This window comes from Notechis scutatus, chromosome 1 (genome assembly GCF_049901735.1).
Source record: "Notechis scutatus isolate UNSWTSFEM ecotype Mainland chromosome 1, rNotScu1.2, whole genome shotgun sequence".
Lineage (NCBI taxonomy): Eukaryota > Metazoa > Chordata > Lepidosauria > Squamata > Elapidae > Notechis > Notechis scutatus.
The window spans coordinates 80,266,382-80,293,769 of record NC_142009.1 but is presented as its reverse complement, the minus strand read 5'-3'; the positions used below and the strand labels follow the sequence as shown (position 1 = coordinate 80,293,769).

General features: G+C 37.9%; 2 protein-coding genes and 1 long non-coding RNA gene across 5 annotated transcripts in view; 1 reads left to right on the top strand and 2 right to left on the bottom strand.

Moving 5' to 3' along the window:
• LOC148132882 (uncharacterized) overlaps positions 1-9,356 on the bottom strand; it is a 39,367-nt gene extending 30,011 nt beyond the window's left edge. The window contains exon 1 of the long non-coding RNA XR_015750238.1: positions 9,086-9,356. This is a non-coding gene — a long non-coding RNA (uncharacterized LOC148132882). The remainder of the gene's footprint in view (positions 1-9,085) is intronic.
• Positions 1-9,523, bottom strand: part of PRKN (parkin RBR E3 ubiquitin protein ligase) — a 765,942-nt gene extending 756,419 nt beyond the window's left edge. For both annotated transcript variants that reach the window (XM_026675236.2, XM_026675237.2), the window contains exon 1: positions 9,384-9,523. In XM_026675236.2, the coding sequence (XP_026531021.2) occupies positions 9,384-9,390 (7 nt within the window). In that variant the 5' untranslated portion in view covers positions 9,391-9,523. The remainder of the gene's footprint in view (positions 1-9,383) is intronic.
• A 1,325-nt stretch (positions 9,524-10,848) lies between these two features.
• Positions 10,849-27,388, top strand: part of PACRG (parkin coregulated) — a 276,390-nt gene continuing 259,850 nt past the window's right edge. Inside the window, exon 1 of one of the 2 annotated variants that reach the window (XM_026675239.2) lies at positions 10,849-11,313. In XM_026675239.2, the coding sequence (XP_026531024.1) occupies positions 11,176-11,313 (138 nt within the window). In that variant the 5' untranslated portion in view covers positions 10,849-11,175. The remainder of the gene's footprint in view (positions 11,314-27,388) is intronic. The other variant, XM_026675238.2, reaches the window with a different exon arrangement.

Here is a 27,388-nt window from a genome sequence, read left to right as displayed (position 1 = left end):
CTGTTGCCAGAGGAAGTGGCTCCCGAGCCACAAGGAAATCCCTCTAGCCAAGGGGATTTGCTCTTCTCCAAGCCTGTAGTGCATGCAGAGGTTTTGCCTTCTCCCATTCTGTTCCTAGACATGGTCAAGGAACAGTGCGCTTCTCCTTCAGCAGGCCCTCGCCCATCTTTTCTAGATAAGCATTTCTACAATGTCAGCGCAGCTCTGGACAATGCCCTGGCAGTGGCTTCTGTTGACATTCCGGTTCTGGCCTCGTTCTCATCTTCTGGCACTCCCACGGAGCCAGAAGATATCCCGAACAGACCCTCAAGTGCAATCACCAGGCTGCTGCTTGGGCTGTTCGGGCTTCAACAGCAGCATCCTTCTTCACCAGGGCATCCATACGGTGGCTGTGCCAACTCCAGAATAGATTGCCTGCTTCTGACCTTCGGTCTCACCAAGACCTTAATAAGATTATTGCAGCGGCAGAATTCACTGCGGATGCCACTCTCAATTCTGCCAAATTTGCATCCAAGGCCATGGCATCTTCTGTAGCAGCAAGAAGACTTTTATGGCTCCGAAATTGGCAGGCGGAGTCACGCCGAAAATGGAAGCTGGCTTCAGTTCCTTTCGCAGGCGATAAGCTTTTTGGCAATGCTCTGGAACCTTATCTCATCGAAACCAGAGATAAACGTAAAAAAATACCCACAGAACCAGTTGTTAAAAAAATTGAATCCCACCCGTTTTCTGCTCCTTACTCTTTAAATTGGATTGATGTCTCAGTGATAGAATATGTGTACCAAAGTTTCCATCGACTTCAAGTTTGCTCACCTGAAACTTCCCAGAACAGAATGTGGAAGAATTTGAATGCCCTCACCAAAGCATGCTACCTCCTTCATTCTGTCCTTGTGTGCACATTTATATCACCTACCCTAGCCTAGCCTAGTCCTCTAGTCCTCAAGGGGGTGAGTAGGAGTATTAACTTTAGGAAAGACCCAACTGGTATCTCTGTCCTTCTATTCTGCCCCCCAGCACATGGTGCCAGTGACTCAATAATTTGAAATCTATTTCTGCCAGAAATTCTGGAAATGGGGTTGCAATACTGTAATCCAATTGGAAAATGCCAATGGATAAGAATGGGATTAGGAATTAGCCTGACCCACTCACTCTGGCAGAAGGGGCATGCTGCGGACCCCATCGGTCAAAGTGTTTCAGCTGGTGGGGTCCTTTTCTGCCATGCACCCCCTCTCAATTCTTTGGAACATATTGCCACTAGAAGTGAGATCAGACTCCACCTTCTTGGGCCTCAGAAGGGGTCTCAAGACCTGACTTTTGTTAACCCACTGTTAAATTCTTCTATCTGTATAAATGTTGAATCCAGCATAAAAATATTTGAGGTTCTAGAATAATCATGTATAAGGTCAATGGTATAATAAGATAGTTACCAAACTGTATTTCACTTTAATTTAACTGACTTGAACAGCTTAGATGAATTATGATACTACAGGATATAGTTTTGTTATGGAAACTGAATTATTATATTTTAATGTGTTTTTAAATGAGCTCATTTAAATGAAATTTCATAAATTTTAAACTATTCTGAGATTATTTCTCAGAAATAATAACTATTTTCTGAACTATTGTGGAAGAATTAATTTTTAAACATCAGTAATGCCTCCTGACTCTTTTTTCTTTCCTTTAATGAGCCCTGTTAACACTGGAAACCGTGCTGTGGGACTGAGCAAAATTATTAAGGCCGACCTGCAAGTGTCTGATATCAGCATCCTTGAAAAGGACTCAATGATGAACCTCAGGTTACCCTAATTCAGTAGAAACCCTCCACAACTCCTTTTGTCCTTTCTTAAAAAAATCTCTTATTACATACTGTAAAACTCATAGGATTACTATTTTAGGCAGGTAGCTCTCAAGTTACAATGGCATTTGGAATCAGAATTTCTGTTGAGGCAACTTCCTGCCAGCTTCCTACAAGAAAATCAGTGGAGAATCCAGTAGGAATTTGCAAGTCCCAGTAGGAAGGAAACTGGCTGCTGCCAACTGAAGGATGAAGCAAGGAAATGCACAGACATGGGGAAGAGGGTTGGGGAGGATGTGCAAGAAGCAAAGGAAGGGTGCAAGAGGATGCACAAGAAGTGCAATGTGAGCCATGGAGGGTGCGCAAGAGCATGGAAGAGGTGCAGCATAGGTTGGGATGGGGGTGTGAGGGGAATGTGAAAGTTGCTGATATGGCAGGAGTGCAGAGGGGATGTGGATGGTGTATGGGTGGAGGAGACTTACCCCAACAACTTGCAACACTATCTTCCAGCTTCCCCACTGACTTTCTGGGCAAACCAGAGGAAGGTTGTAAATGGTCATCACATGATCAAGGGGCATTTGGCAATCAGTCGTAAGTGCAAATGGGTTGCCAAGCACCCAGATTATGATCATGTGACTGTGGGGGTGCTAAGAGGGCTCATGACTAGTTGTAACTACAATTCATTCAGTGCCATCATAACTTAAAACAGTTGCTGCCTGAATTATCATAAGTCAAGGACTATTTGTAGTTTCTGCAGTTCCAGTTATAAAGGAATCTGAAGTTTTTGGAAGTTCTTTAAATCCAGAGTTATCAAGAAGCATCACTTGTTTGTTTGTTTTTTATTTCTGATGCCAAAACACCAAGTCTTATGCCAATGGTTCTTCCAGGCATGCATTTAGATCCAGTAACAGAATGAGATGATTCCCCACGTCATTCCACAGCATTTTCACTGAATGCATGTGAAGGCTCTGGCTTTCGTCCACTTTAGTCATACACTTTTGAACAAGCAATTCCAAGTGCCTGCTGGCTTTGTCATGGAAACGCATAAGGATGTCATCACTGATGAATCTATATTACCATCTGGAACAGCTCTAGGAGTTTACCCAGCTGGGCAAGCTCCTGAAGTAAACTTTTCAGTCTACCAATATTGTCAAAGCCCAGATCTTTCATTTAAGTAAGTCTTCTTGATATCAAACAGCCAGGGTACTGGGATGGCCAAATGGCCAGAGCAGCAGTGCCAAAGTATAAGTAATGCCAACCAGCTTTATTTTGCAAAGTACTAAGAAACAAATTTTAAACTTGGCAATGAAATTTATTCATAATAAATTCAGATTTGATTTTTTCATCTTAAACAGAATCTGAAACAGCAGTGCTCAGCTCCTGTTAAAAATAATGGCAACTACACTGACTGCATGGATTCTTTTCAAATCTTTATAATTAAAATACAAATCTATAAATGTCCTATTTTGTATTTGTCTAAAACTGGATGTTTTTTATTGTTCAGTTACTTATTTAATGTCATTTCCACTCCATTGTTGCATGTTGGGTTTGATGGGATTTAGGTATCTGTTTTCTAATAATGCTAAAATTCCCTTGTGATTTCTACAGGATTTAAAATGTTTCAACAAAAGAATTATAAGTTTTCTGGTGCTTTCAAAGCATCAATGTTTTTTAAAATAAATTAATTTCATGAAAACAGCAACAAAGAAAAGTAGGATTCTGGAGACAAGATAGCAAAAACAAAATGATTTTGGCCTACAGCTAATATTTTTTATTACTTTTAGTAGTTCAGTGTAGCCAGAAGGCATACGATGAAGAGAAGCTTTCCATGGGAGACACAGACAAAACTAAGCATCCTTGCAATGTGTAGCCATTCTTACACAGCAGGTTCACTTAATACATAGAAGGAATGAGGAATAAAACTAATGCCGATACCTTTGCAACAAATCACAGGAGGATGAATGGGTATGCAGGAAAACTGTCCTTTCTATTTCTACAAAATAGTTTTTTGCAAGTGGAAGATCTACACTAAATAATATTATGATATAATAACGATACATACACACACATACACTTTCATGTTTATTTGTTTGTTTGTAACCTTCAGTTGGTCAAAATGATGTTATCATAGGGCAACAACAATGTACTTCAAATCAGCTAACTTACAGAATTTGTCCAAAAGCTGTGACCTAAGGACTCCCATGGGAGAGAAATATGGCAAAGTGTGGCTGTTACAGTGCTATTGTATCACAACAGACGGCAATGGTCACATAATCATCATTGCCAATGCTGCATACCAGTTTCATACAAAGAAAGTCAGTGGGGAAGCCAGCAGGAAGTCAGAAGTTGCTTCTTCCACTGCTTTTTCACCCGCCCATTGTCATTCTGTTTCTCTGTTTAAGTAAGGAAATATCTGTGAAATGATGACTTAGCAGTCATGAGTTGTGTGTGTGTGTGGAGGTATGTGTGTGGGTATAAAGCCAATTCAAAGCAGCAAAAACACCTAATATTTCAGTTGTTTTTCCTACTACAAGAATCCTGTGAGATCAGGTAGGCTGGCGAAAACACAAGAGAATCCCTATTAGGGAAGTATAATTGCATACAAAAAAACCCTAAACAAATGTTGAGACTATATAGTCATGTAATTGAAGAAAAACCCTTAAATAGGTATGCTTTCTTGCTAGATATATCTTGAATGTCTTAAAATAGCTTACCTGTAGATGGAAAAATACTGCTTTATTTTATCCTGACATTTCTTTTTTATTAAGTCTAGGAATAATTTCAAAGACCACTGAAAATCAAATTTTGAACATCAGGCTGCACTAATCAAATTATGAAGCTTTTAGTGATATTATAATTATTCTGAAATCTTGGCCATCTGTTTCTACTGAGTTAATTCCATTGAGGCTGCCAACTCAAGGAAACAGAAGAAATGCAAGCAGCGTATCCAGAATTATTTCAATTAAAGTCCAAGAGAACCCAACAAGAAGAGAACACAAAGTTAATAACCATGATCAGGGGCAGGGTCTGGGATTTGACCAGTGTTTCTAAACTCCAATATTGAGGTTAGAGAATGTCTTGGTTGAGGCCAGTGCCAATAAAAGCCCTTATCTTAAGCTAAAGAAGAAGGAATGAGCAAGGGAAATTTGTACCTATAGATTCAGAGGAACAGAACATGGATTGTGCATGCCTACTGTTATCTTAAGACTCTGCTCTTACCTTCGGTGAAATGAATAAAAATACAAGCTTCAAAACACAAAACATACTGCTAGCTAACATAAATTCCCCTCAAAGTTTACATCAAGAAATGGAGGCTGTGCCTCATTCTTATAATGCTAAGCCATGCTTGTTGAATAAACTTCAGATAATTACATTCACAATTAATGTTAAACTTAAAACCATTACAAACCACAACTAATGGACTGAGCCATTAAGTGAAGCCAAAATCAAACAGATCCATTGTGATTATGTGTGTGAGTAATACCCCAAGCTGATTATCATGAATCAATCTGTCAAAATAATAGCTGCTTTATCAATCTTGCATTGTAGGTAGATAAGATAGGATCTGAGTTCTTCAGTTCCTCTTTTTCTTGGTTGACTGATATCCACCACTTTTTCAATATCCAATAGCATTGGAATTTGTGGGGCTTGACAGAAATATCTGCAATGTATATTTTAATTCATCTCTGGGAGAGCCCTTTGTCACATGTGAGGTCCTATCTGTAGAAACACTAATCTCTCACACCTTCAAAAATAATCGAGAATAAATGGGTTCTACAACATGCAACAGGGCTTTTAATGACTCATGAACTGTTCATCTTATCAGACCAAAACACTCATTTGAGATAGTCTCTTTATGGAAGAAACAGATGTGCAAATAATAGCTGAGAAAGCACAATGGATTTCAAGAAGGCTGAAGATCAGAAGTTTGTTGGCTTGTTATCTGACAAGTGATCTTATGCTGCACGCTGGAATCTGGGATTTTTCCATGGTTTTAATTTTTTTGGTAAAAATGATACTTCCAATCCAGGAACTGCCTCCTCAATCAGATATACTAGCACGTTACATTATTTAGATTAATTCATACTGTAAGAGAGCAAGTAGTGATGACCACACTTAATATTGCATATACTCTATGATTCTCCACTGCCATACACAGGGAAACAAAAACTTCTATTCTGGATAACAGTAACACTTAATAAAATAAATGCAATATTTGGCAAGTCAGTATTTCAATATGGGTACACTTCAGAACTATACATAAAACTTTTTGCTGAAAATCAGATTTTTTAAAATTCTCTTGAAAATAAAGATAATGGCAAAAATAAAAATAAAGGCAGGCATTATAATGACAACATCTGTCTAATATTTAATATTTCCACAGTAGTTGTGGAAGATTTTTCAAGATAGTATTCATAGTACTAACAAGTGCTTCAGAAATCCAGATGATCAACAGAGAGCAGCAGTGAGGACCAAACTATAATTATTATCTGCTGACATCTACTGGTTGTTCAGACTGTTGTAAGTCAGATCTTATAGCCCTATGGCAAGTTTAACTTCTAACAAGTTTTTTAGAGTTTCTTTGCGAAGTATTTGCAAAATGCAGAGGTATCTCAGTACTCATTGTTAATTGGTTCCAGGAGGCGTGATGAACCCATGAGTACCAACAATTTTTTTTCGCATAAGGAATAATAGTGAATAACAAGTCAACCAACATCAATAAAGTTGTAGCTTAGACACTGAGAACCGGGACAAAACGTACACATCAAAATGCATTGAGTACCAAATTTGATGAGTTTCAAAGCAGTTGAGTACCACTGCAATTCAGAACTAAATATTGCCAGACGATAATTGCTGCTGAATTGAATACTTTTTAGATATTTCAGTCCACTTTAGTGTAATCACTGATTAATCTCAAATCTATAATTTAATCCAATGTACACCTTTAAACATATGGACAATATATCAAGGATTTCTTTTTTAAAAAAATACTGAATATAAAGCAGAAAAAAGAAAATATATTCTTACTGATACAGTAGAAATCAAAATAACTGAAAAAGAACCATGAAAAAAATAGTATTTGGTTGAAATTATCTCAGTGAAATCTACTTGAGAGAGTTAAACAGTGAGCTCATTGGAATCTAACAACTCCATGAACCCCTTACTTAGTTCAATATTCTGTACATTCTTATTGGGAGCAAACATCAACAAATTCAATTCAATATTCTATACATTCTCATTGGGAGCAAACATCACCAAATTCAGTGGTACCTACGTGTAAGGAACTGCACATGGTATTGTGCTGAAATTCTTTGCTAGGTTTATTTGTTTATTTTAGAAAATGTATATGGTAATCATCTTATTCCTCCTCCAGTCATGTTAGCTCAGGAATTCTGGGAATTGAAGTCCACAAGTCTTAAACTTGCAAAGTTTGAAGACCCTTCTTATATGATCCCTGAATGACTAACAATAATCATTTAAAGCAACATAATAAAACTTCTCTAAATCAAGCAAAATTAATATAATCATTATACTGTGACGAGGGCACAATGCAACAAACTCAATTAGAAAAACTACACCTGTATAAGGCTTATCTCACACCTCAATTCACCAGGACTTTAGAGTTTTCTGGAAGGCAAGGATCTCTGGATCTTCATGGAAACTGCTCCATAGGGTGGGTGTCACCAAAGTCACAACATTGTGTAATAGAGAGGAACTGGGACAGACAGAGACCCTTGGAGATAGGCAGTCTTGCAAATAACTTCATCTTGTGCTATGCAGGGCTTTAAGGATAATAACCAATGCCTTGAATTACACTCAGAAAACAATGAAAGTCAATACAACTATAATCCAGGCAAACCTTAGCTGCCAAAACTACAGCATGCATGTTGCTGTGTTCTGGACCAATGAAAGCTCCTGCGTCAATACAGAACACATTATAAACAAAGGGGAAGTGGCAATGAGCAATGAGTTATAGAGAATTAGTTTTGCCTTTATATAATTTTAAAAATCTTTTAGTTATTCTATGATGGTCACAGACCAAAAGGACAGAAAAAGCTCATGTAAGATTATGCTTGAACTGAAGCCATACTGAGAATTTGATTTTTTTCAAACAGGATTTAAACAGAAGAATTGTACCTTTCTTGCTAGCTGTGATTTTTGTCCCCATCCTTTGGAATTCAACACAAATCAATTAAGAGAAAGAAAAAGAGTTTGTACCACATGCTGCACTAAAACATGGTTGGTTGGTTGGTTTGCAGCTCTGTGTAGTATATGAACACAGGCAATCCGATTAACTCAGTAAACCACAGTGAATACTCAACCATAGATACGTAATTATATCATGTGTAACTATAAACATGGAGAAAGTTTTGCTGTTTTAATTTAGAGATGATCAAACCAAATCAATTTTTTCATTAGTTAGGGTTATATTGCAGCACTGAGAAATTTATCCAAAAAGCGGCAGCTATGGTGGCTCTTACAGATGCCATTTTGTTACTACAATTCATTTAGCATTTGTTAAGTATGGCACACTTTCTAGAGCAGTTTCATTCAATACTAATCTTCCATACTGGTTTACTTCAGCCACTTCAATAAAGATATTTATAGCCAAATAGGTCAACTAAATCCATCCATTAGGTCAAATAAATAAAAATAAAAAAATAAAAACTAAATCCATCCATTAGGGAGTCCATCATTATCCCTGAAATACTTATGTAATTACTTCAATCTTCTGCAATCACAGAATACTGCTAGTCTTAGATTTACGACCACAATTGAGCCCAAAATTTCCATTGCTGAGCAAAACAGCTGTTAAATGGAATTTTGCCTCATTTTACTGTAGCCTTTCTTGTTATGGTTAAGTAAACCATTACAGTTGTTAATTTAGCAACACAAGTGAATCTGACTTTCCCATTGATTTGCTTGTCCGAAAGCCCCAGGACACTGCAACTGTCATAAAGACATGCCAGTTACCAAGTATCTGAATTTGATCACATGACAATGGGGATGCTTTTTTTTTTTTACAAGATGTTTTTGTACAACAAAAGGACAGCAGTTTTGAAAAAGGGCGGGTGACACAAAAGCCATCAAGCAGTCAACAAACTTCAGTGTTATTAGATCTTCCCCTTTTTGCTGTAATTAAGAGGAGCCGTGCAATACAGGCTGGTGTGCATTAGATTATTTTAGAACAGCTCAGTGCCACATGATACGACAACGTCACGCCAAAGCTAATCTGAATAGCTACAGTCTCCTCCCCCATTCCTTCATGCGACTTTTAGATTACGCTTTCACCTAAATGTGGGTTTCCCTTGCCCTCTTTTCTCTTGTCGTCTTGCCTTCAGAAAATATCGGACTATCTCGAAAGTTCGCCAATGGGCGCATCGGGGTAACCTTTGAGCTATAAAACGAACGTGGGGTTCCAAACCTGAAATGACGCGATATGAAATCGCATCCGTGCGCAAAGGTGTCCCTGCACTTTGCAGCAACATAACAACCTCACTACTCTTTTTTTTCCCTTTCTGCCATCTCGCGCCCTCCCCGCACAAAATAAGGGGGTGCATGTGAAGGGGTACATCCGGGTTTCACTCACCTATCATGGCCAGTGCTGGCAAGGGAGGAAGGGGGGCGCTCTGAAACCCTGATCTGTTCACTTTCGAACTGCAAAAGCCAAACTTGAAGATCTACGCTCCCTGCAGGCAGGCCAGACGGTAAGGTGGCCAGTGCGCAGGCGAGCAAAACCACATTACAAAGCGCTTTGGGAAATGTAGTGCTCCACCTTCCTCCTGCCGCGGGAGGACTCCGCGTGTAAATACAAACGTATCTGTCAATCGGCCGGGCTATCTTCTTTCGGCACCCTAGTCTCCTGGTTCAATTATCTCAGTTCTGCATTGATCCCGGTAGAATTCTTCTCTTTGAGAGCGAGATTGGTCGCGCGCTTTGCACATCCTTTTCTGCGTGTTACCACAGTATTTTTAATAATAAAGAAGAAACTACAGCATAGTTAGAACTAATCCCTTGCGATTTACACGCCACTCAAGAAACAAACGCTTTTTTAAAACGGCAGCGAAATGAATTCAATTCCATCTCTGGATGTTCCTGTTTTGGGGGTTGCTTTGTTTTTTGTTTTCCATCCGCTTATAATAGATGTAGAACAAGTACGTTATTCCGTATTGGATTTAAGGTGTTTTTTTTTTTGAAGCGTGCATCTGACCAAATTTTTCATGTTAAAGCAGGAATGTTCAGAACATGAGCAACATTTTTTTTAAAAAACCCACATTTATTTTTTATAGAGCATAGCGCTCTACTTTGCAATTCTTTGCTTTCTCACCATAAAAGCCACACCAGTTTTGTTTCTGGTGGTCATTTGGATTTATTTATTATTGTTTTGATTGAAGTTATAGATGCCCCAGAGTCTTTTGAGACTGGGGCGGGTTATAAATACTTCGTTTGTAAAATAAACAAACAAAACATTACATTTCTGCTCTTTTTGCAAGCAATGAGAAGATACGCTAGTCGAGAATGAATGAATCCCATAGAATGTCAGTACAATTAACTCGTCAGAAAACGCGCAAGGATGGAATTAATAGCCCCTTCATTTTCGGGAATTGTACATAAAGTGTATTTCGATTTTTTAAAAAAAATGTTTTAAATTCTTCCAAATGTCAGGATATCATTATATATGGGGATAGTCAATTCATCGCTCTAATTTGCACCCCTATTCTGAACTAAGTAACTTTTCCTCATGGTACCACTGGCGCTCACATTTTCTGATTCAGAACAACCTACTGTTGGTTTTCAGAACAAAACCACTCATAGGAAAGTTCTGGGCTAGCGAGGGGCCATAGGACTAATAAAAGCGACCAAGCATCCAGCCTGCTTTACGCGTCTGAACCCTGTTACGTTGCTATCCTCTCCCTCCCTATTCCGTCAACTGAGGGCAAAAGAATCCAGCTACTAATTTTCGTGACTCCACGGAGTCGCGTGACTTCAGTTACGCCGAGTGCGCATGCGTATGTAAATCGAATCCGCTCAGCAGTACCGAAGTTTCCGACAAGGGCGGAATCCTTGTGCTCCCGCGGCTGGCTGTTGATACGTTGCCCAGCAACCGATTCCTAGAAGCGAGTTGGTGTTAGAAACAGGCATATATTTTCCCCCCTTCCCCTCCTCCTCTTCCTCGAAGCCACACAGGAGCCTTCCCAGGGGCTAAACCAAGGGGTGAAAGGGAGCAAATGCAAAGGGACGAAAATTAGGGATTTTTTTTTTTTTTTTTGGCACAAGGAAGAAAACAAAAATCTGTTTTTGTATCCAAATAGTTTCCTTTTAAAATCCCGACCTCCAATCCCACGTGCAGCAAGCAGCAGCAGCAGCCGCCTCAGGAGAAGATGGTGGCAGAGAAAGAGGGCGTAAGCCCCCCTAAATTAAGACCCCAGCAGCTGCAGGAGCCGCTGCGACACGCAAGAAGAACCAAGAAGCAAGTCAGCGATGGATTCACCATCAAAGCAATGATGAAAAACACCGTGGTATGTTGAGATGCCGTTACAATAATAGAAGGATTTCTGGCCCTTTGGGTTGGTCATTTAAACTACCGTCCGAGGGAGGAAGGGCCGGCCAGCCGTTTGCAATAGGTGGGGGAAGGACGGGGTGACAGCTTTGAGTTCGGGAGTGGGGGAGGATTTGCCTGCCAAGTCCCCGAAATGCCTCCTAAGCGAACTTCGCCCACCAACTATTACAGATTACAGATTGACAGAGTAGGGAGGGACCTTGTAGGTCATCTAGTCCAGCCCAGCCCAAGCAGGAGACCCTAACCATTTCTGACAGATGGGCAGTCCAGCCTCTTCTTGAAAGCTTCCAGGGATGAAGCTCCCACAACTTCAGAAGCTGTTCCGTTGGTTGAGTGCTCCTGCTGTCAGAAAATTTCTCCTTATTTCCAGGTTGAATCTCTCCTTGTTCAGTTTCCATCTATTATTCCTTGTCTGGCCTAATGGTGCTTTGGGAAATAGCTTGACCCCCTTCTATCTATGGCAGCCCCTCAAATATTGGAACACTGCTATCCTGTCACCAAAGTCTGTATTTGAAACAATTTCCTTTCTGCTTTCCATTCAAATACGTTAATGATCCATTCCACTGCTTCCCGTGGTTAACGAGTCTTACTTCAGATCCAGTAGATCACATACACTATGCAAGGAGCCACCCAGATTATAAGAAGTTGTTCTTGATTGAGAGATATTGCTCTCTCTGGCTTTTGATCTGAAGTGTTTATTCTGTGTTTGGCTAGCTTAATGACCTGCTTATTTGTAACCCAATTCTTTTGCAATTTTTTGCACTTGTAATTATTACGATTTTTGCCTGTAGTACTTTTATCTCTTTTTTTTTTCTTCAGTATTTCATCTGTTCCACAGAGCCCAAATCTCCTGGTGTTCTACTTTTCATAAAACATTCAAAATATTCTTAAGGTTATCACAAAGTAAGCATTCAATAAAACTCTACTGCTTGACCTGTATCCCCACTGCTTTCCATTGGAACTCATGTATGGAAATATAAATTGCACTTTTGGAAAAGGGACAAAACCATTCCAACTTTACTTATTTTGTTACTCTAAGGATTTTCTTTTGTGTGTGAGAGAGATGATTAAAGCATTGTCATATATTAAATATGGGGAAGTGCCGTGTGATTCTGTGCATAATTATTCCAAAATAAGTCAATGATAAATGAGCCCTACACGAAACATACTGTGATTTTTATTCAGAAGTCAAGAAGTCGTCATAGCATGTAATGAACTTTACTTTGAATTAACTGTAACTTTATCTGCGATTAAAAACCATTCATCACAGAACTTTCTTCTAGATAGAAGTTGTAAAACATTGCAGTGTTACTGATAATTCCTACCCAGAGAAAAAGCAATGTCTACTTGTATAATGTCCAAATATATTGATGCCCAAGGATTTAAGTTAGGTTTTTTTTATTTATTTAGTGTATGGAACATGTTAGCCAGGGATCACCCGAGGTGACTGGCTGCCTCTGTGAAAGGAATTTTTTGGGGAATGTTATCTTTACCTGCGGGATACCTGAATGCCAGTAGGCATTCGAGGGATGCTCCTTTCTTGTCCCTGCATGGTTTATTCGCTCACAGGAATCGAACTGCCAAGCTGCCAACCTCAGCGGTGCACAAGCCCAGTGTCTTACCACATGAACCACCACGGCCCCTTGCAAGTTAATATATTACCATCTTTACTTTTCTGTTCTTTTCCACAGTTCATCAGCATTATTTTATGCATCTCGACTCAACATTCCCAGCCATTATTATTTCTATGAGACTTTTCTTAAGGAGCATGGAACAAGTTAATGCCATAGTCTATGTTCACACAGAACACTTTATTCATTTCAGACTTTTTTTGTTGCTTGTTTTGCTTTTGCTTTTCTCACCAGAAACTAATCATACATTGAGATTGCACAAGCAAAATGCAGTTGCTAACATAGCGTTGAAGTTGGGCAAACATAGTTGAGGTGCAGTTTATAAACATTCTGCTGTCTCCACCTTCCCCCATGCTGCTTTTCACTCAATATGAGTCATTCTTCTAAAACAAGGTTGTTGTTTTTTAAATAGAGATCTACATGTACTAGTATTGCCAAGCAATGGGAAAATCCAAGAGCATCTTGGATCTTATGGGTTCAAGATAGATTTTAGCATAGCACTGATTTTCATGCAAACTGTTTGGGGTTTAGCACCATAGCTTAATTTAGTATGGCCCGTAGGTTTGAATAAAAGTTAGTGGCTTTGAGAATATTAAGGAATTGAGTCAAGGCTGCTGGTATACTATCCATGAACAAACTACAAACTTTTAACCACCTGTTGAAGAAACTTATGAATGAAGATTATTGGGAAATGTGATATCTGAATATACACACAATAATTTCAGGTAACCAAACATGATATAAAAACTAAAAAAATACCTTGTATTGAGACTGACTCTTGAGGGACATAGCCATGTAATTTTTCTAGGAACAAAGATTTCTCATTGCACTCATCAGAGTTGTTTCTTTTTCACGTCTTAGTCTAATATTCAGTCCTGGTATGACTTGGTAGTATCCCATCAAGTACAAACCAAACTTAATACTGCTTAGCTTTGAACTTATACCAGATCATCTAAGTGTAGCCGCCTGCTCTATTCAAGAGAGTGTAATGATTTTAAATCTAGCAAAAGAATAACAGAGCAGAACTGCAAGCACTTCAAAGTTTAAGTTAAGGAATAGAAGAGAGTTTGGAGAGATTGAAAGAAGAAAATTGAAAAATTGTTCCAAATACTGGGATTCTCAGATTTTCTCCAGGGACATTGCACCTATCTTTGCAATAACTTTGGAGTTGCAATGCATTATAGATAATGAAGTCCCTTATTACATATACATTCTCCACTTGTTATGATGCGTTGATAATAAGATCATAATGCTTCAGATATAAATTATGAGTTAAATGGATATTATTACAATCAATGTAAGTGTATAAGCTCAATTCACAGAAATATTTTTATATTGGAAATAATCTATCATGGCAAAAATGATCTAATTGCTTCCAACAGAACAATAGAGCTGTTAAATGTGGCATGTTTAGAAATGGCCAGCCAATAGATACCGGAACCTTTTTTTCTCTTCCCCCCCCCCCCCCCCCCCCCCCCCCCCCCCCCCCCCCCCCCCCCCCCCCCCCCCCCCCCCCCCCCCCCCCCCCCCCCCCCCCCCCCCCCCCCCCCCCCCCCCCCTTCGTTTGTCCTCCCCCCCCCCTTTGGTATGAAAATTGTATTATTTTCACCTGATAATTGATTTTTGGGTAAATATATATAATATAATACTTTGAGAATCAAGTATTACATTATAAAGATACGGATTAATATACTGAAAGTATTTGTATAAAGATCCCAGGATTGTTGCATGTCCAGGTTTGCTACCTACTTTCAGTTTGAAGTTAAATAAGGTGCAAATGCTTAGTGTTTACTCTTTCTAATTAAGATATTTGTATGCAGTAATGATCATTTGTGCATCTAAAACTGAATGAGAAAGCTGGTTCCACCTCTATAATTATTATAGTTTTCAGAATCTCAGTTGCCAGAAAAGAACCATGAAAGTGGGATAATGTTTAATGATTGCTGTTTTGATACTATAGTTTTATTTGTCCATAAACATGTACGGATAAAACACAGAGGGGAAAATGTACTTTATCTGACAAAGGTGATAAGTTGTTCAACTACCGCTAGCAGTAGTTTTCCATTGTAGAAAAGCACTCTCTAGTGTTTTGAGTTACTGTAGTTAGAAGTAACACATGGAACTACTGGGAAATCAACTAGTCTAGTTAGAAAAAAAAGATAGATTGGGTAATATAATATTACCCTATAAAAGTTGTTACATTGCAGGTCTGAGGCTATTGAATTCATTGCAAATTATTACACTATTTCTGCCTTCTGATTATTACTCCCAATTTGGAAAGTGCTAGGTTTGATAAACATTCAGAGAAAGCCAAGTTTTATTTCTACAAATACTTTTAGTCCACATAGCTTTTGAATTATGTTTCAAAAAGCTGCTTTAGATATATCTGAGCAATGAAGCCAGGAAGGAAGCAATTACTTCCTTTTCCAGTTTCTAAGACTATAAATAAACCCTGTACGATTATTTCTATTATTATTCTATTCTATTATTATTTCCCCAGCTACCTAATAGGTTATCCATGGTGGTGCTGTTTTTGTTTGTTTGAGGAAACAGAAGAGTCTTTAAAATGATTTTAAGCAAGGCTGCAGGATCAAAAGCAATAAATTGCATTCTAACCCTGAACAGCATATCTGTAGTATAATGGGAGCTAAAGCTTTAAGAAGCCAGTATCTGTGGCTATAGATTTTTTTTGTATTTGACAGTTTTGACTTAGCATTTTAGGAAAATAGTATAAACCAAATACCTAATTTTGTTATGGATAAGTTATCTAGGATACTTCTTAAATGGGAATTTGAATTTTAAAGAAAATACTATTTCATAACCAGGAAAGCTTCTAGCTGAACCAGCTGTTTATTTAGGAACAGCTTGATCTTTCTAAAACGCAAATATAAATCTACTGTCTGTAGACTGTGCATTTTTGTTTGCTTGCAAAATTGTTTCGTGACAAGGTAGTCCTGAACTTACAACCATTCATTTAGTGACCATTTGAAGTTACAGTGGCACTGAAAAACGACTTATGACCAGTCCTTGTAATTATAACAATTGGAGTAATCAAAATTGGAGTGATCAAAATTCAGGCACTTGGCAACTGGGATTTCAGTCATCTGGTCATCATTTTCAACTTTCCCAGCCAGCTTCAAATAAGCAAACTCAATGGTGAAAACCAGAATCACTTAATAACTGCCCAATTCACTTAACCATGGCAAAACAATCATAAAGTTGGGCACAATTTCAACATATGTGGAATAATTGTTATTTATAGTCTGTTGGAGTAAATTAGATCTTGAGTTTTGAAAGCAATATATTAACAAATTATTACCTGTTCACAACAATGTGAAGTCATAGCTGCCAGTTTGTTTAGCTGGAGCTGACCTTCATACCCATTAAGTTCTCCCCAGGAACCTAAGATGTCATAATGTATCAGTCTAGAGGTGAGCACTGTAGCCTTTTGCAAACGAAAGATGGAAATTTGGCCAATGCACAGATTACCATCTAGTATTTTTTTGATATAGCACCCAATGTGCCAATAATCACTGGGACCACTATAGTCAATTTATGTCACAGTATTTCAACTTCGATTTTCAGATCTTGGTACTTTGTGATCTTCTCCAATTCTTTGCCTTCTACTGTCCCCTGGTATTGCCATATCAATTATCCATACTTTCCTTTCTTCAACCACAGTTGTATCTTAGGTGTTATGAGCCAAGATATAGCCAATCTATATTCAGAAATCCCACTATATTTTAACCTCCTCATTTTCAACTAGTATTCAACTCTATCCTTCCACCAGTTTTTCAATACTGATATATGATAATTTTTACAGATGTTCCAGTGAATCATTTAACCACTGTGTTATATTGTTTATAATCAATTTGTGCAATCTTCTTATACAAGCTTAGTATATGATTTGCTAGTTCTGCTTCTTTGCACAATCTGCACTTTTAATCATTTGATGCCTTTTCAATTCTGGCTTTTATTACATTAGTCCATATACCTTGCTCTTGAATAGCCAAAATCAAGCCTTTGGTTTCTTTTTCTAATGCTCCAGTGGTGAGCCTTTACCAAAATTTATGTTTATCTGTTCTCCCTTCAGTCTTTTGTAGAAATTGACTATGTAAGTCTTGCCAGCATACTATTTGTGTTTTTATTACATTATTTCAATATTTGTTTTTTGTTTCCAGTAGATTTAGTCAGTACCATTTTTTTAACTTGCACCAACACTTCTCCTTACCTGTCTTTTATGTAATCAGCCAATGCATGCTTTTCTTCTTCGACAGTTTGTCTGATCAGAAGTAAACGTATGCCTTCATTTCTTTGGGGAAGGTATAATCAATCAATATTACTACGGGGATGGTATGCTTGTGGAATAGTCATCAGTTTTCTTCTTTTTTGGTCAAAACTGTTCAGTTCTGCTTGTGTCCAGGTAATAATTCCAGCAGTGTATCATAGGTATGGCCCAGGTATTGATGGTTTTGATGGTAAACTTGTGAAAGGGGCTATCGCAAAGAAGAAGGGTTCAACTTATTCTCCAAAGCTCCTGAAGGCAGGAGAAGAAGCAATGGATGAAAACTAATCAAGGAGAGAAGCAACCTAGAACTTTCCTAAGAATTAGAACAACTTGCCTCCAGAAGTTATGGGTGCTCCAACACTAAAGGTTTTTCAAGAAGAGATTGGACAAACATTTATCTGATAGGGTATAGGATTTCCTGCGTGAGCAGTGGGCTGGTCTATAAGACCTCCCTTACCTTCCAACTCTGTTATTCTGTTAAGTGAACCTGTATATTCTTAATATATCTGCTATTCTTAGAATAGCCTACATGGTAAATGTGTTTGACTTTTAGCCAGATGCTGAAATAATTTCAGTTAGCAAGCATTATGATGTTTGGTATTATATTGTAGTATTCATCTAGCAAAACAGCACTTTCTCCTCAGTATCTGCTCCAGTGAGAATAACCATTGTTTCAGTTATACAACTATAATAAATTATGAAAATTGGCAGTGAAATAATATAGTGCTGAAATTGGTATTTTTACTTTTCTAGTGAGTTTACAAAATTGAAATAATTGCATGTTAGATGATAAAGGAGAGTAAGCTCAAAATCATATGGCATTTTGTAGTAAGATTTTTATTAGCAAGTGACCCCTGTGGTATTCTTTTTTATAGAAGCAGATAAAGTTCAGGTAGGCTTTGTACTGAAATTTTAGGATGCAAAAAAATAGATTAAGTTTTAAAGAAAAGTATGGAAGTTACTGGATCTACTAATATCCAGTTACAGGATCTAGCTAAGTTATGAAACTTAACTAAGCAAAATTCTTATTTTGACCTTTGACTTTTGTACTAGGAGAAATACTGAAGATCTTTTCTAGGTTCTATATGAAGGTTTGAGATGCATTTTTATTTTACAGCACCTTGGCATTCCATGTTTAGACAGTAACTAAGAGGACAATAAATAATTTTACAGGATTAGAATTTGGTATCAAAAGGTTGGGTATATTAAGTGATATATTCTAACAGCAAATATTTGGCCTATAGCTAATATCTTGTATTCTTCAAAAATAATAGCAAATTTATTTATTCAGTTTATATTCTGGCTTTCCAGTTGATGTTAAATAGGTATGCTTTTCCTGCTGTATGGGATTTTATAAAGATTTCGCAAGTACATTATTTATTTATATCCTCATAGGAAAAGCAACCCAACATATTCTTTGATGTTTGCTCAAGTCATTGAAATTTTATGGAGTATTATAATAGTTCATAAACTGGCACCTTAAATTACAAAAACTAATGAGAGAGTTCTTCTATCTTAAAGTTTATAACATTTTTTTTCTTTTTTCATAAGTAATAATAAAACCTTAATAACAAATTAAACTATAATTTAACAACAGCTATAGCGATTATGTATTAATCATAATGTTCCTGGAGCCTCATGGCAGAAGTCAAGCGCTTCCAATTTTCTCAGCTATTACCTCACAATAAATGTTGTCCTTAGGCTATCTTTCTGGTATTAAATTCTTGTACAGAGAAAACAGGTTCGTACTTTGGAGCTGGGAAAATTTATACCATGCAGGGTTTTTATTTTCCCTTATGATGATTTTTCACACTTGCTTCAAAATGAGGTATTTCCTCTCTCTCTTGCATATGGTCTCTTTTTTTTCCCCCAAGTCAGTTCAATGTGTGTTGATTCCAGAAAGGTCACTGTATTGTCACTGATTTCTGCCTAATATTCTAGACATCTCAGTGTGGTCAGAGAAACTTTGGGTCATTGATCAGTGGTCTGCTGCTCTTTTGACAACCTCTGGGGTAGGCAGAAGGGAACAAGGAAAACAAGTATGGCAAAAGGATAGCCTGTCCATGATTAATATGTTTGAGTATAATACAGCTCCCAACCATTTTTCCCAAGAGAATGTATCTCTGACCAAAAATGAGCAACAAATATGTGCTTCCCTAACACTACTTCTAAAGATAATGTATTGTCCTTAATTATCACTTATAAGGATAGTTAATTCAAAAGACCTTTGACCTAGAATATGTTTCAATAGCCTCTATTTTTATTTACCATTTCTGTGGATTTCAATATCGATGCATTTTCAGTGTGGACTTCTGTTTTAAAGAAGGACAAAGCAGCCAGCATCTTCCTTACAATGAAATATTATTGGAAAGATGTCGTGTTACCTCATGCTTTACTCTTTCTGTTGTTGGGCAGGGACAAAAATAAACCTTTTGACAAAAAGCATACAATTGGAGCATAATATTGGATTATAATTTGCATAAATGTTTTCTTACAATTGGGTAACACAGATAATTTATATTGCATATTGATTATTTATCTAGCTGGATGCCTGAAGTGCTGGCCATGCCCATTTTAGCAAAGGAGGGGAAAGTCCTGATATGTCATGTGATGCCACCATAATAATGTGACTTTGGCACCCCTGTTCTAAAGATAGCATATTCTTAAAGAATTATTATAATGCCAGTTTGGCACACATATGGAAAAATGTGTATGAAAAAAGCACAATCTTTATTTTTATAGTAGCAACATCACCTTAAGTTTTGATAATTATAAAAAGATTTGATTGATCATGTGCCACTGAGTCATTGCCAACTCTTGGCAAACACATAACTGGTCTTTCTCCAGTATGATTTTTCCATTGTTTGGTCCTTCAAGAAATGGGTTTGACCACAATAAAGAAGAATTACTTCCTCCATATTGTTAACGTACTCCAAGACAGCATTTGCCTTTTTACTCATTATATCACATTGCTGACTCTTAGTCAACCTAAAGTCAGAAGAACATGTAACTCTGTTTCACATCAATTACTGCCAATCCACCCCCACCCACCCCCATACTTCTGTGTTAGATTTTGCTTCCCTGTACAACGAGCTTTACATTTCTACATGTTACATTCCATCCTATTTATTTCACCCTACTGTTTAAGGCTTGCAGACATTTCATTACCCAAACTAGGTACCCAAACCTCTGTGATCATATTAATCTGTGATCATATTAAGAGCAACTGTGTTCTCTTCACTGATGATATAAAGCTATTCAACACCACAGACAATACTACTACCCTCCAAAAAGACCTTGACTTTTCAAGAATGGTCAATCAAATGGCAACTTCAAATCTCAACAAATAAATGCTCTGTCTTACATATTTGCAGAAAAAATCAGAAAATAAAATACAAGCTAAATAGTCAAGACCTTGTTGAGGATCCAAACTCTGTCAAGGATCTTGGTGTACTCATGTCAAATGATCTAAGTGCTAGAGCCCACTGTAACTACATAGCCAAAAAGGCATTAAGAGTTGTTAATCTAATCCTATGTAGCTTCTTCTCTCACACTACTAACTAGAGCATACACTAATATCACACTACTAACTAGAGCATACAAAACATTTGCTAGACCTATACTTGAATACAGCTCATCAGTCTGGAACCCATATCATGTATCTGATATTAACACAATTGAAAAAGTCCAGAAATATTTCACAAGAAGAGTTCTCTGTTCCTCTACTCGTTGCAAAATACCTTATGCCACCAGACTTGAAACTCTAGACCTAAAAAACCTAGAACTACGCTGCCTTCACTCCGATCTAAGTATAGTATATAAAATCATACATTGCAATGTCCTACCTCAATGAATACTTCAGCTTCAGTCATAACAATACAAGAGCACACAATAGATACAAACTCAAGGTTAACTGCACCAAACTTGACTGCAGAAAATACGACTCCAGCAACAGAGTGGCCAATGTTTGTAATACTCTACCTGACTCTGTGGTTTCTTTCCCAAACCCCAAAAACTTTAACCTTAGACTGTCTACTATTGACCTCACCCCCTTCCTAAGAGGCCTGCAGGGGGCATGCATAAGCGCACCAACCATGCCTGCCGTCCCTGTCCTATTGTTTTCAAAACTATATTTATTCTTAAACCTGTATCTTGTAAGCGATTGACAAATCAAATAAATACTAAAATACTAACATCATCAGTGCTGGTGTTTTCTTGCAGATGTTTCATTATCCAAAATTGGGTAGCTGCTAGCACTAATGATGTTACCTAGTTTGGGTAATGAAACCTCTGCAAGAAAACAAGCAAGCTCAGAAAGCTTCAAGACTTCTCATAAATGATTTTATCCACATGTAGAACAATGCTTTTACAGACAAAAAGGGAAATCTATCTGATCTAGAGGTACTTTGACTTACAACTATAATGAAGCCCAGAATTTAAGTCCTGGCATCCTTGTGACTGGGCCTGATTTTATGACTTTTTTTTTTTTTTTGCAGTTGTCATTAGGTCAAAACCACAGTAAGTAATTGAATGTGGCAGTTGTTAAATGAATTAATACACTGCTCAAAAAAATAAAGGGAACACAAAACTAAGACATCCTAGATCTGAATGAATGAAATATTCTTATTAAATACTTTGTTCATTACATAGTTGAATGTGCAGACAACAAAATCACACAAAAATTATCAATGGAAATCAAATTTAGCAACCCATGGAGGTCTGGAGTTTGAGTTACACTCAAAATTAAAGTGGGAAAAAACACTACAGGCTGATCCAACTTTGATGTAATGTCCTTAAAACAAGTCAAAATGAGGCTCAGTAGTGTGTGTGGCCTCCATGTGCCTGTATGACCTCCCTACAATGCCTGGGCATGCTCCTGATGAGGTGGCGGATGGTCTCCTGAGGGATCTCTTCCCACACCTGGACTAAAGCATCCCCCAACTCCTGGACAGTCTGTGGGGCAACGTGGCGTTGGTGGATGGAGCGAGACACGATGTCCCAGATGTGCTTAATTGGATTCAGATCTGGGGAACGGGCAGGCCAGTCCATAGCATCAATGCCTTCATCTTGCAGGAACTGCTGACACACTCCAGCCACATGAGGTCTAGCATTGTCTTGTATTAGGAAGAACCCAGGGCCAACCGCACCAGCATATGGTCTCACAAGGGGTCTGAGGATCTCATCTCGGTACCTAATGGCAGTCAGGCTACCTCTGGAGAGCACATGGAAGGCTGTGCGACCCTCTAAAGAAATGCCACCCCACACCATTACTGACCCACTGCCAAACCGGTCATGCTGGTAGATGTTGCAGGCAGCAGAACATTCTCCACGGTGTCTCCAGACCCTGTCACGTCTGTCACATGTGCTCAGTGTGAACCTGCTTTCATCTATGAAGAGCACAGGGCGCCAGTGGCGAACTTGCCAATCTTGGTGTTCTCTGGCAAATGCCAAACATCCTGCACGGTGTTGGGCTGTAAGCACAACCTCCACCTGTGGACGTCAGGCCCTCCTACCACCCTCATGGAGTCTGTTTCTGACCGTTTGAGCAGCCACATGTACATTTGTGGCCCGCTGGAGGTCATTTTGCAGGGCTCTGGCAGTGCTCCTCCTGTCCCTCCTTGCACAAAGGCAGAGGTAGCGGTCCTGATGCTGGGTTGTTGCCCTTCTATGGCCTCTTCCACGTCTCCTGATGTACTGGCCTGTCTCCTGGTAGCGCCTCCATGCTCTGGACACTACGCTGACATACACAGCAAACCTTCTTGCCACAGCTCGCACTGATGTGCCATCCTGGATGAGCTGCACTACCTGAGCCACTTGTGTGGGTTGTAGACTCCGTCTCATGCTACCACTAAAGTGAAAGCACCGCCAGCATTCAAAAGTGACCAAACCATCAGCCAGAAAGCATAGGAACTGAGAAGTGGTCTGTGGTCACCACCTGCAGAACCACTCCTTTATTGGGGATGTCTTGCTAACTGCCTATGCTTTCCACCTGTTGTCTATTCCATTTGCACAACAGCATGTGAAATTGATTGTCAATCAGTGTTGCTACCTAAGTGGACAGTTTGATTTCACAGAAGTGTGATTGACTTGGAGTTACATTGTGTTGTTTAAGTGTTCCCTTTATTTTTTTGAGCAGTGTATATTTCTTTGCTGGGAAAAGGCCGGAAACCCGCAAAACCTGTCATAAATTACAGTCATGTGACAAAGGAACATTGCAACTGATTTTAAACTAAGCCCGTTGTTAAATGCCCAAAATATGTCATGTGTATGCAGAACTACAGGTTGTGTGTGCAACCATTGGAATTCTGGAATTGGATCATACATAGCTTTTTGTGGGAGGAAGCGGATCTGTCATAACAGTCCCTAAGTAAATGATTGTTAAGCAAGGACAAGCTGTAGTCTCTCCTCTGCATTAAAGCTAACTAACACATTTGCCATTGGAAATCAACACAAGCTAAACATCTTTTAGAAAGAAGCACCACATATTAATTTATGCTATTCACTCACATTTTAAATGCTCTTGATTAATGAAAATCCATGTGACAGCATAGCTTAAATTGGTGAAAAGAAGATAAAATTATTATAGCTTGCAACAAATATTATTATGACTTCGGGATTTTTCTTTGGGGATTAAGCAATCTTCTGTACTTCCCATAAAATTGATCTTCTCACCTTGAACACTAGACATAAAAGAGAAAGCTAAAAGTCTACCACACCGTCAACCTGTCGTTGAGCTGATATTTCTCTGATATAAAACCCAATTAACTGTTGAAGAAGCACATCCATTATCCTTCTGATTTTAAAATAGAGCACACATCAGCAAAATGACTAAAAGAAAGTACTTAAGAATTATGAAAGTCAAGGACGTTCATATCCAAAAGTTACAACCTTTTTTTTCTTGCACTTTACTGATTAATATTATACTTACTTACAATTCTTCTCTGTGTTCTCTTTTCTTCCTCTTTAAGCTAAATGGAGCATTGTTTGTTTGATCTTTCATATATACTTAGTTAATGGGCTAAAAAAAAAGCGAACATTCAAAATGCTTCAATACTAGAAACCTTGCTATCAGTTTGATGTGTGTTATGTAAGTGTAGGTAACAAAGATTTTTGTAGGATTGGCACTTAGGGATTTAACTTGAGTGAATAGTTGTGTGATTAAAAACTAGGAAATAGTCACTGAAAACATTTTAGCAATTCCAAAAATTCTTATTTTAGGGGAACCTCCAGATTTCTTAAAGTTTGCCAAGAGAGGGAAACTTCAGAATAGCAGCAATACAGTATCCAAATGCTGCATAATAAAGAAGCCAGGAATGTCAATATTATTGTAAAAGACAGCCAATTTATAAGTTAAAAAAAAAGGCAAACAGACTCCAACAACCAAACCAAATTATCTCCCTGGTGATGATGTTATAACACAACAGTTGTGTTTTCTTCACCTTCAAATGAGCCTATCCAGACTCCAAGCATGGCATTAAATGGCAAGTCAAAAAACATAACTAACTCCATTAAAGCAACATTTTTGACTAGAATAAAAAGAACAGTAGTTCTAGTATACGACTCCATGGACGTGTTCAAAATATAATCCTAATTCAGGAAATATAATTTCATACAAATCTAGAAGTCACAAAAAATCCCTCACTGATCGTTATACTGGCACAATTCTACTAAAATTGGTGGAATTATTCCTGGATAAAAAATATCTGATCATCAATTTGATACAGTGATGCTGGATATAAAATCAGAGGTGTATGTCTCCAGAAGCAACAGTTTGTAATATAATTTTGTAATTCTTAACAAATGTTAGAAAGTTTTCAAAACAAAATATCTCAGGTTCAGAAGAATTGGAAATGAAAGAACCATTTATGGCTTCTCCAAAAGCTCTTTCCCCACTTTCCCATCTTATATTTTTCAAGTCTTATTTCCAAAAACCCAGCTTTACTACCAAAATAGCATGCACAGAATTGCAGCCATTATCTTTGATAAGGGAGAAAGGATGAAAATGAGAAGACTGTTTCGATATAAAGATTTACTTTTAATACTTCAGTGTAATAAGTTTTGGAAGAGTAATGCTTGTGCTATACAGACATTCAGATTTACTATAAACATGATAATGTAATGCTTTATATTGACTCTTGTACTGTATAAGTAACCCAACTCTTCCCATCAACACTACACTATTGTTCAAAACAGCATATAAAATTTGATGGCTTTCAACCAGATTAATACCATTTGTTTTAGGTCTAGCTTAACTTGAACATTGGCATCTTTTATCATTCCGTGGATTTCCAATGAAAATAGTCTGTTAACATGTTTTGAGGCAACAATGTGCTAGACCCTGCAAGTGTACACATTTTATTTTTATTTTTTCCTTGTATGGCCTACAATTATTTTGAAACTTTTCATAGTATGAATGTAGTCTGTTTGGAATTTGACATAATCATATCAGTTCCTCCATCAACAAGCTAAATAAAATCCTTTTAAACAACTGTTAAAGAGTTAATAATCCATTATAAATTCCAGTAATGTCCATGTTTAAGTACAATTAAATGTTTAAAAATATGGGAACTATTATGGAAAGAATAAAATATATTCTTCCAAATATCATTAGGAATATGAAAACTCCATGTTCTTATATTGCAATTTTTCAAATTGCCATGGAATATTCTGCTATTCTTCCCAAAGCAGGTGAACCTAGATTTTCTGGGGCAGTTTATTATTTTTGGAAATGAATATTCCAGAACAGTAAGTCCTTTCCTATGAGAAATAATGCACAGCAGTTTTGAATTGGTCTATGTGAGAACCTGTTGTAATTTATAAGCCAGGTTCATTACTTGGTATTGCATGTAAACTTAACTGTCAAGTTCTTTCAAATAGGCTCAAACTAAGCTTCCCCAGCTGGCCATTGAACTCAAATTCTACAATAGTTGCAATTAGTCCTCAGTTAATAACCACTCGTTCACCAACCACTTGAAGTTACAACAGTGCTTATAACTGGTCCTCAAGGTTCTGGCCATTACAGCACCCCCTTGGTCACAGGATCATAATCTGGGTGCTCAACAATTGGCCTGCATTTCCAATCTTCATAGCGTCCCACAGTCATGTGATCATGATGTGTGACTTCCCTGCCACCTTCCAACAAAAGCCAGCCAGAAGTCAGAAGTTGTGGTTCCATAAGATTGTCATTCAACAATCTGTGGTGATTCGTTTAACAACAGTAATTGGGGATTTCTGGGACTAACATTGCTAAGTGGCAGAATCACATGATACCACACTTTATGACTGCATCATTTAGCAATAACAGACTAACAGAGTTGAAAGGGACCTTGGAGGTCTTCTAGTCTAGTCCCCTGTTCAAACAGGAATAGAAGTTCCAATTACTGTACAAAGAACACTGACTGAGTGAACCTGAGGCTGATAAAATTTTTAGACCTCCTTCTACTTCAAATCCAACACATTTCCCTATTTTTTCCCTCATGTAACGAAGTTTTTGCTTTGCTTCTTTCCCCCCACCCTCATGTTCCCTCATTGGTGACCATAACATGTTCACCTTCTCTCCATTTTTGTTCTATTCTGAGAATGGCTTGACATTAATAGATTCATGTATTTTACAAACTTGTAGTTTGTTTTAACATTGTTGACTAAAAGCAGTGACCAAATTGAAATGTTGTATTAAGCCAACACAAGGTGTTATAGATGCAGTTATATTTTGGTGAAACAGCTAAGAGTTATCACCTATGTAATGGAAAATAGTATCCTTGACAGTAAATAAAGAACTACCCTGCATTGGATAAGAGCTCCCAAGCTAAGGATTAAATAAAGAACAGTCTGCCTATAAATTGTGATGATCATAGCTATATGATTATCTCAAGGTATGTATTCACAACAGAGATGGTATTCAGCAGGTTCTGACCAGTTCTGGAAAACCGGTAGTGGACATTTTGAGTAGTTTGGAGAACCAGCAAATACTACCTCTGACTGGCCCTGCCTATTCTCTGCCTCCCGAGTCCCAGCTGATTGGCTGAGTCTTCTTTTGTTGTCTTTCACAGGAGAATGGAGCTGGAAAGCAGGTTAGTGGGGTGGAGAGGGAATGGGATTTTGAAGTAACCTTTCCC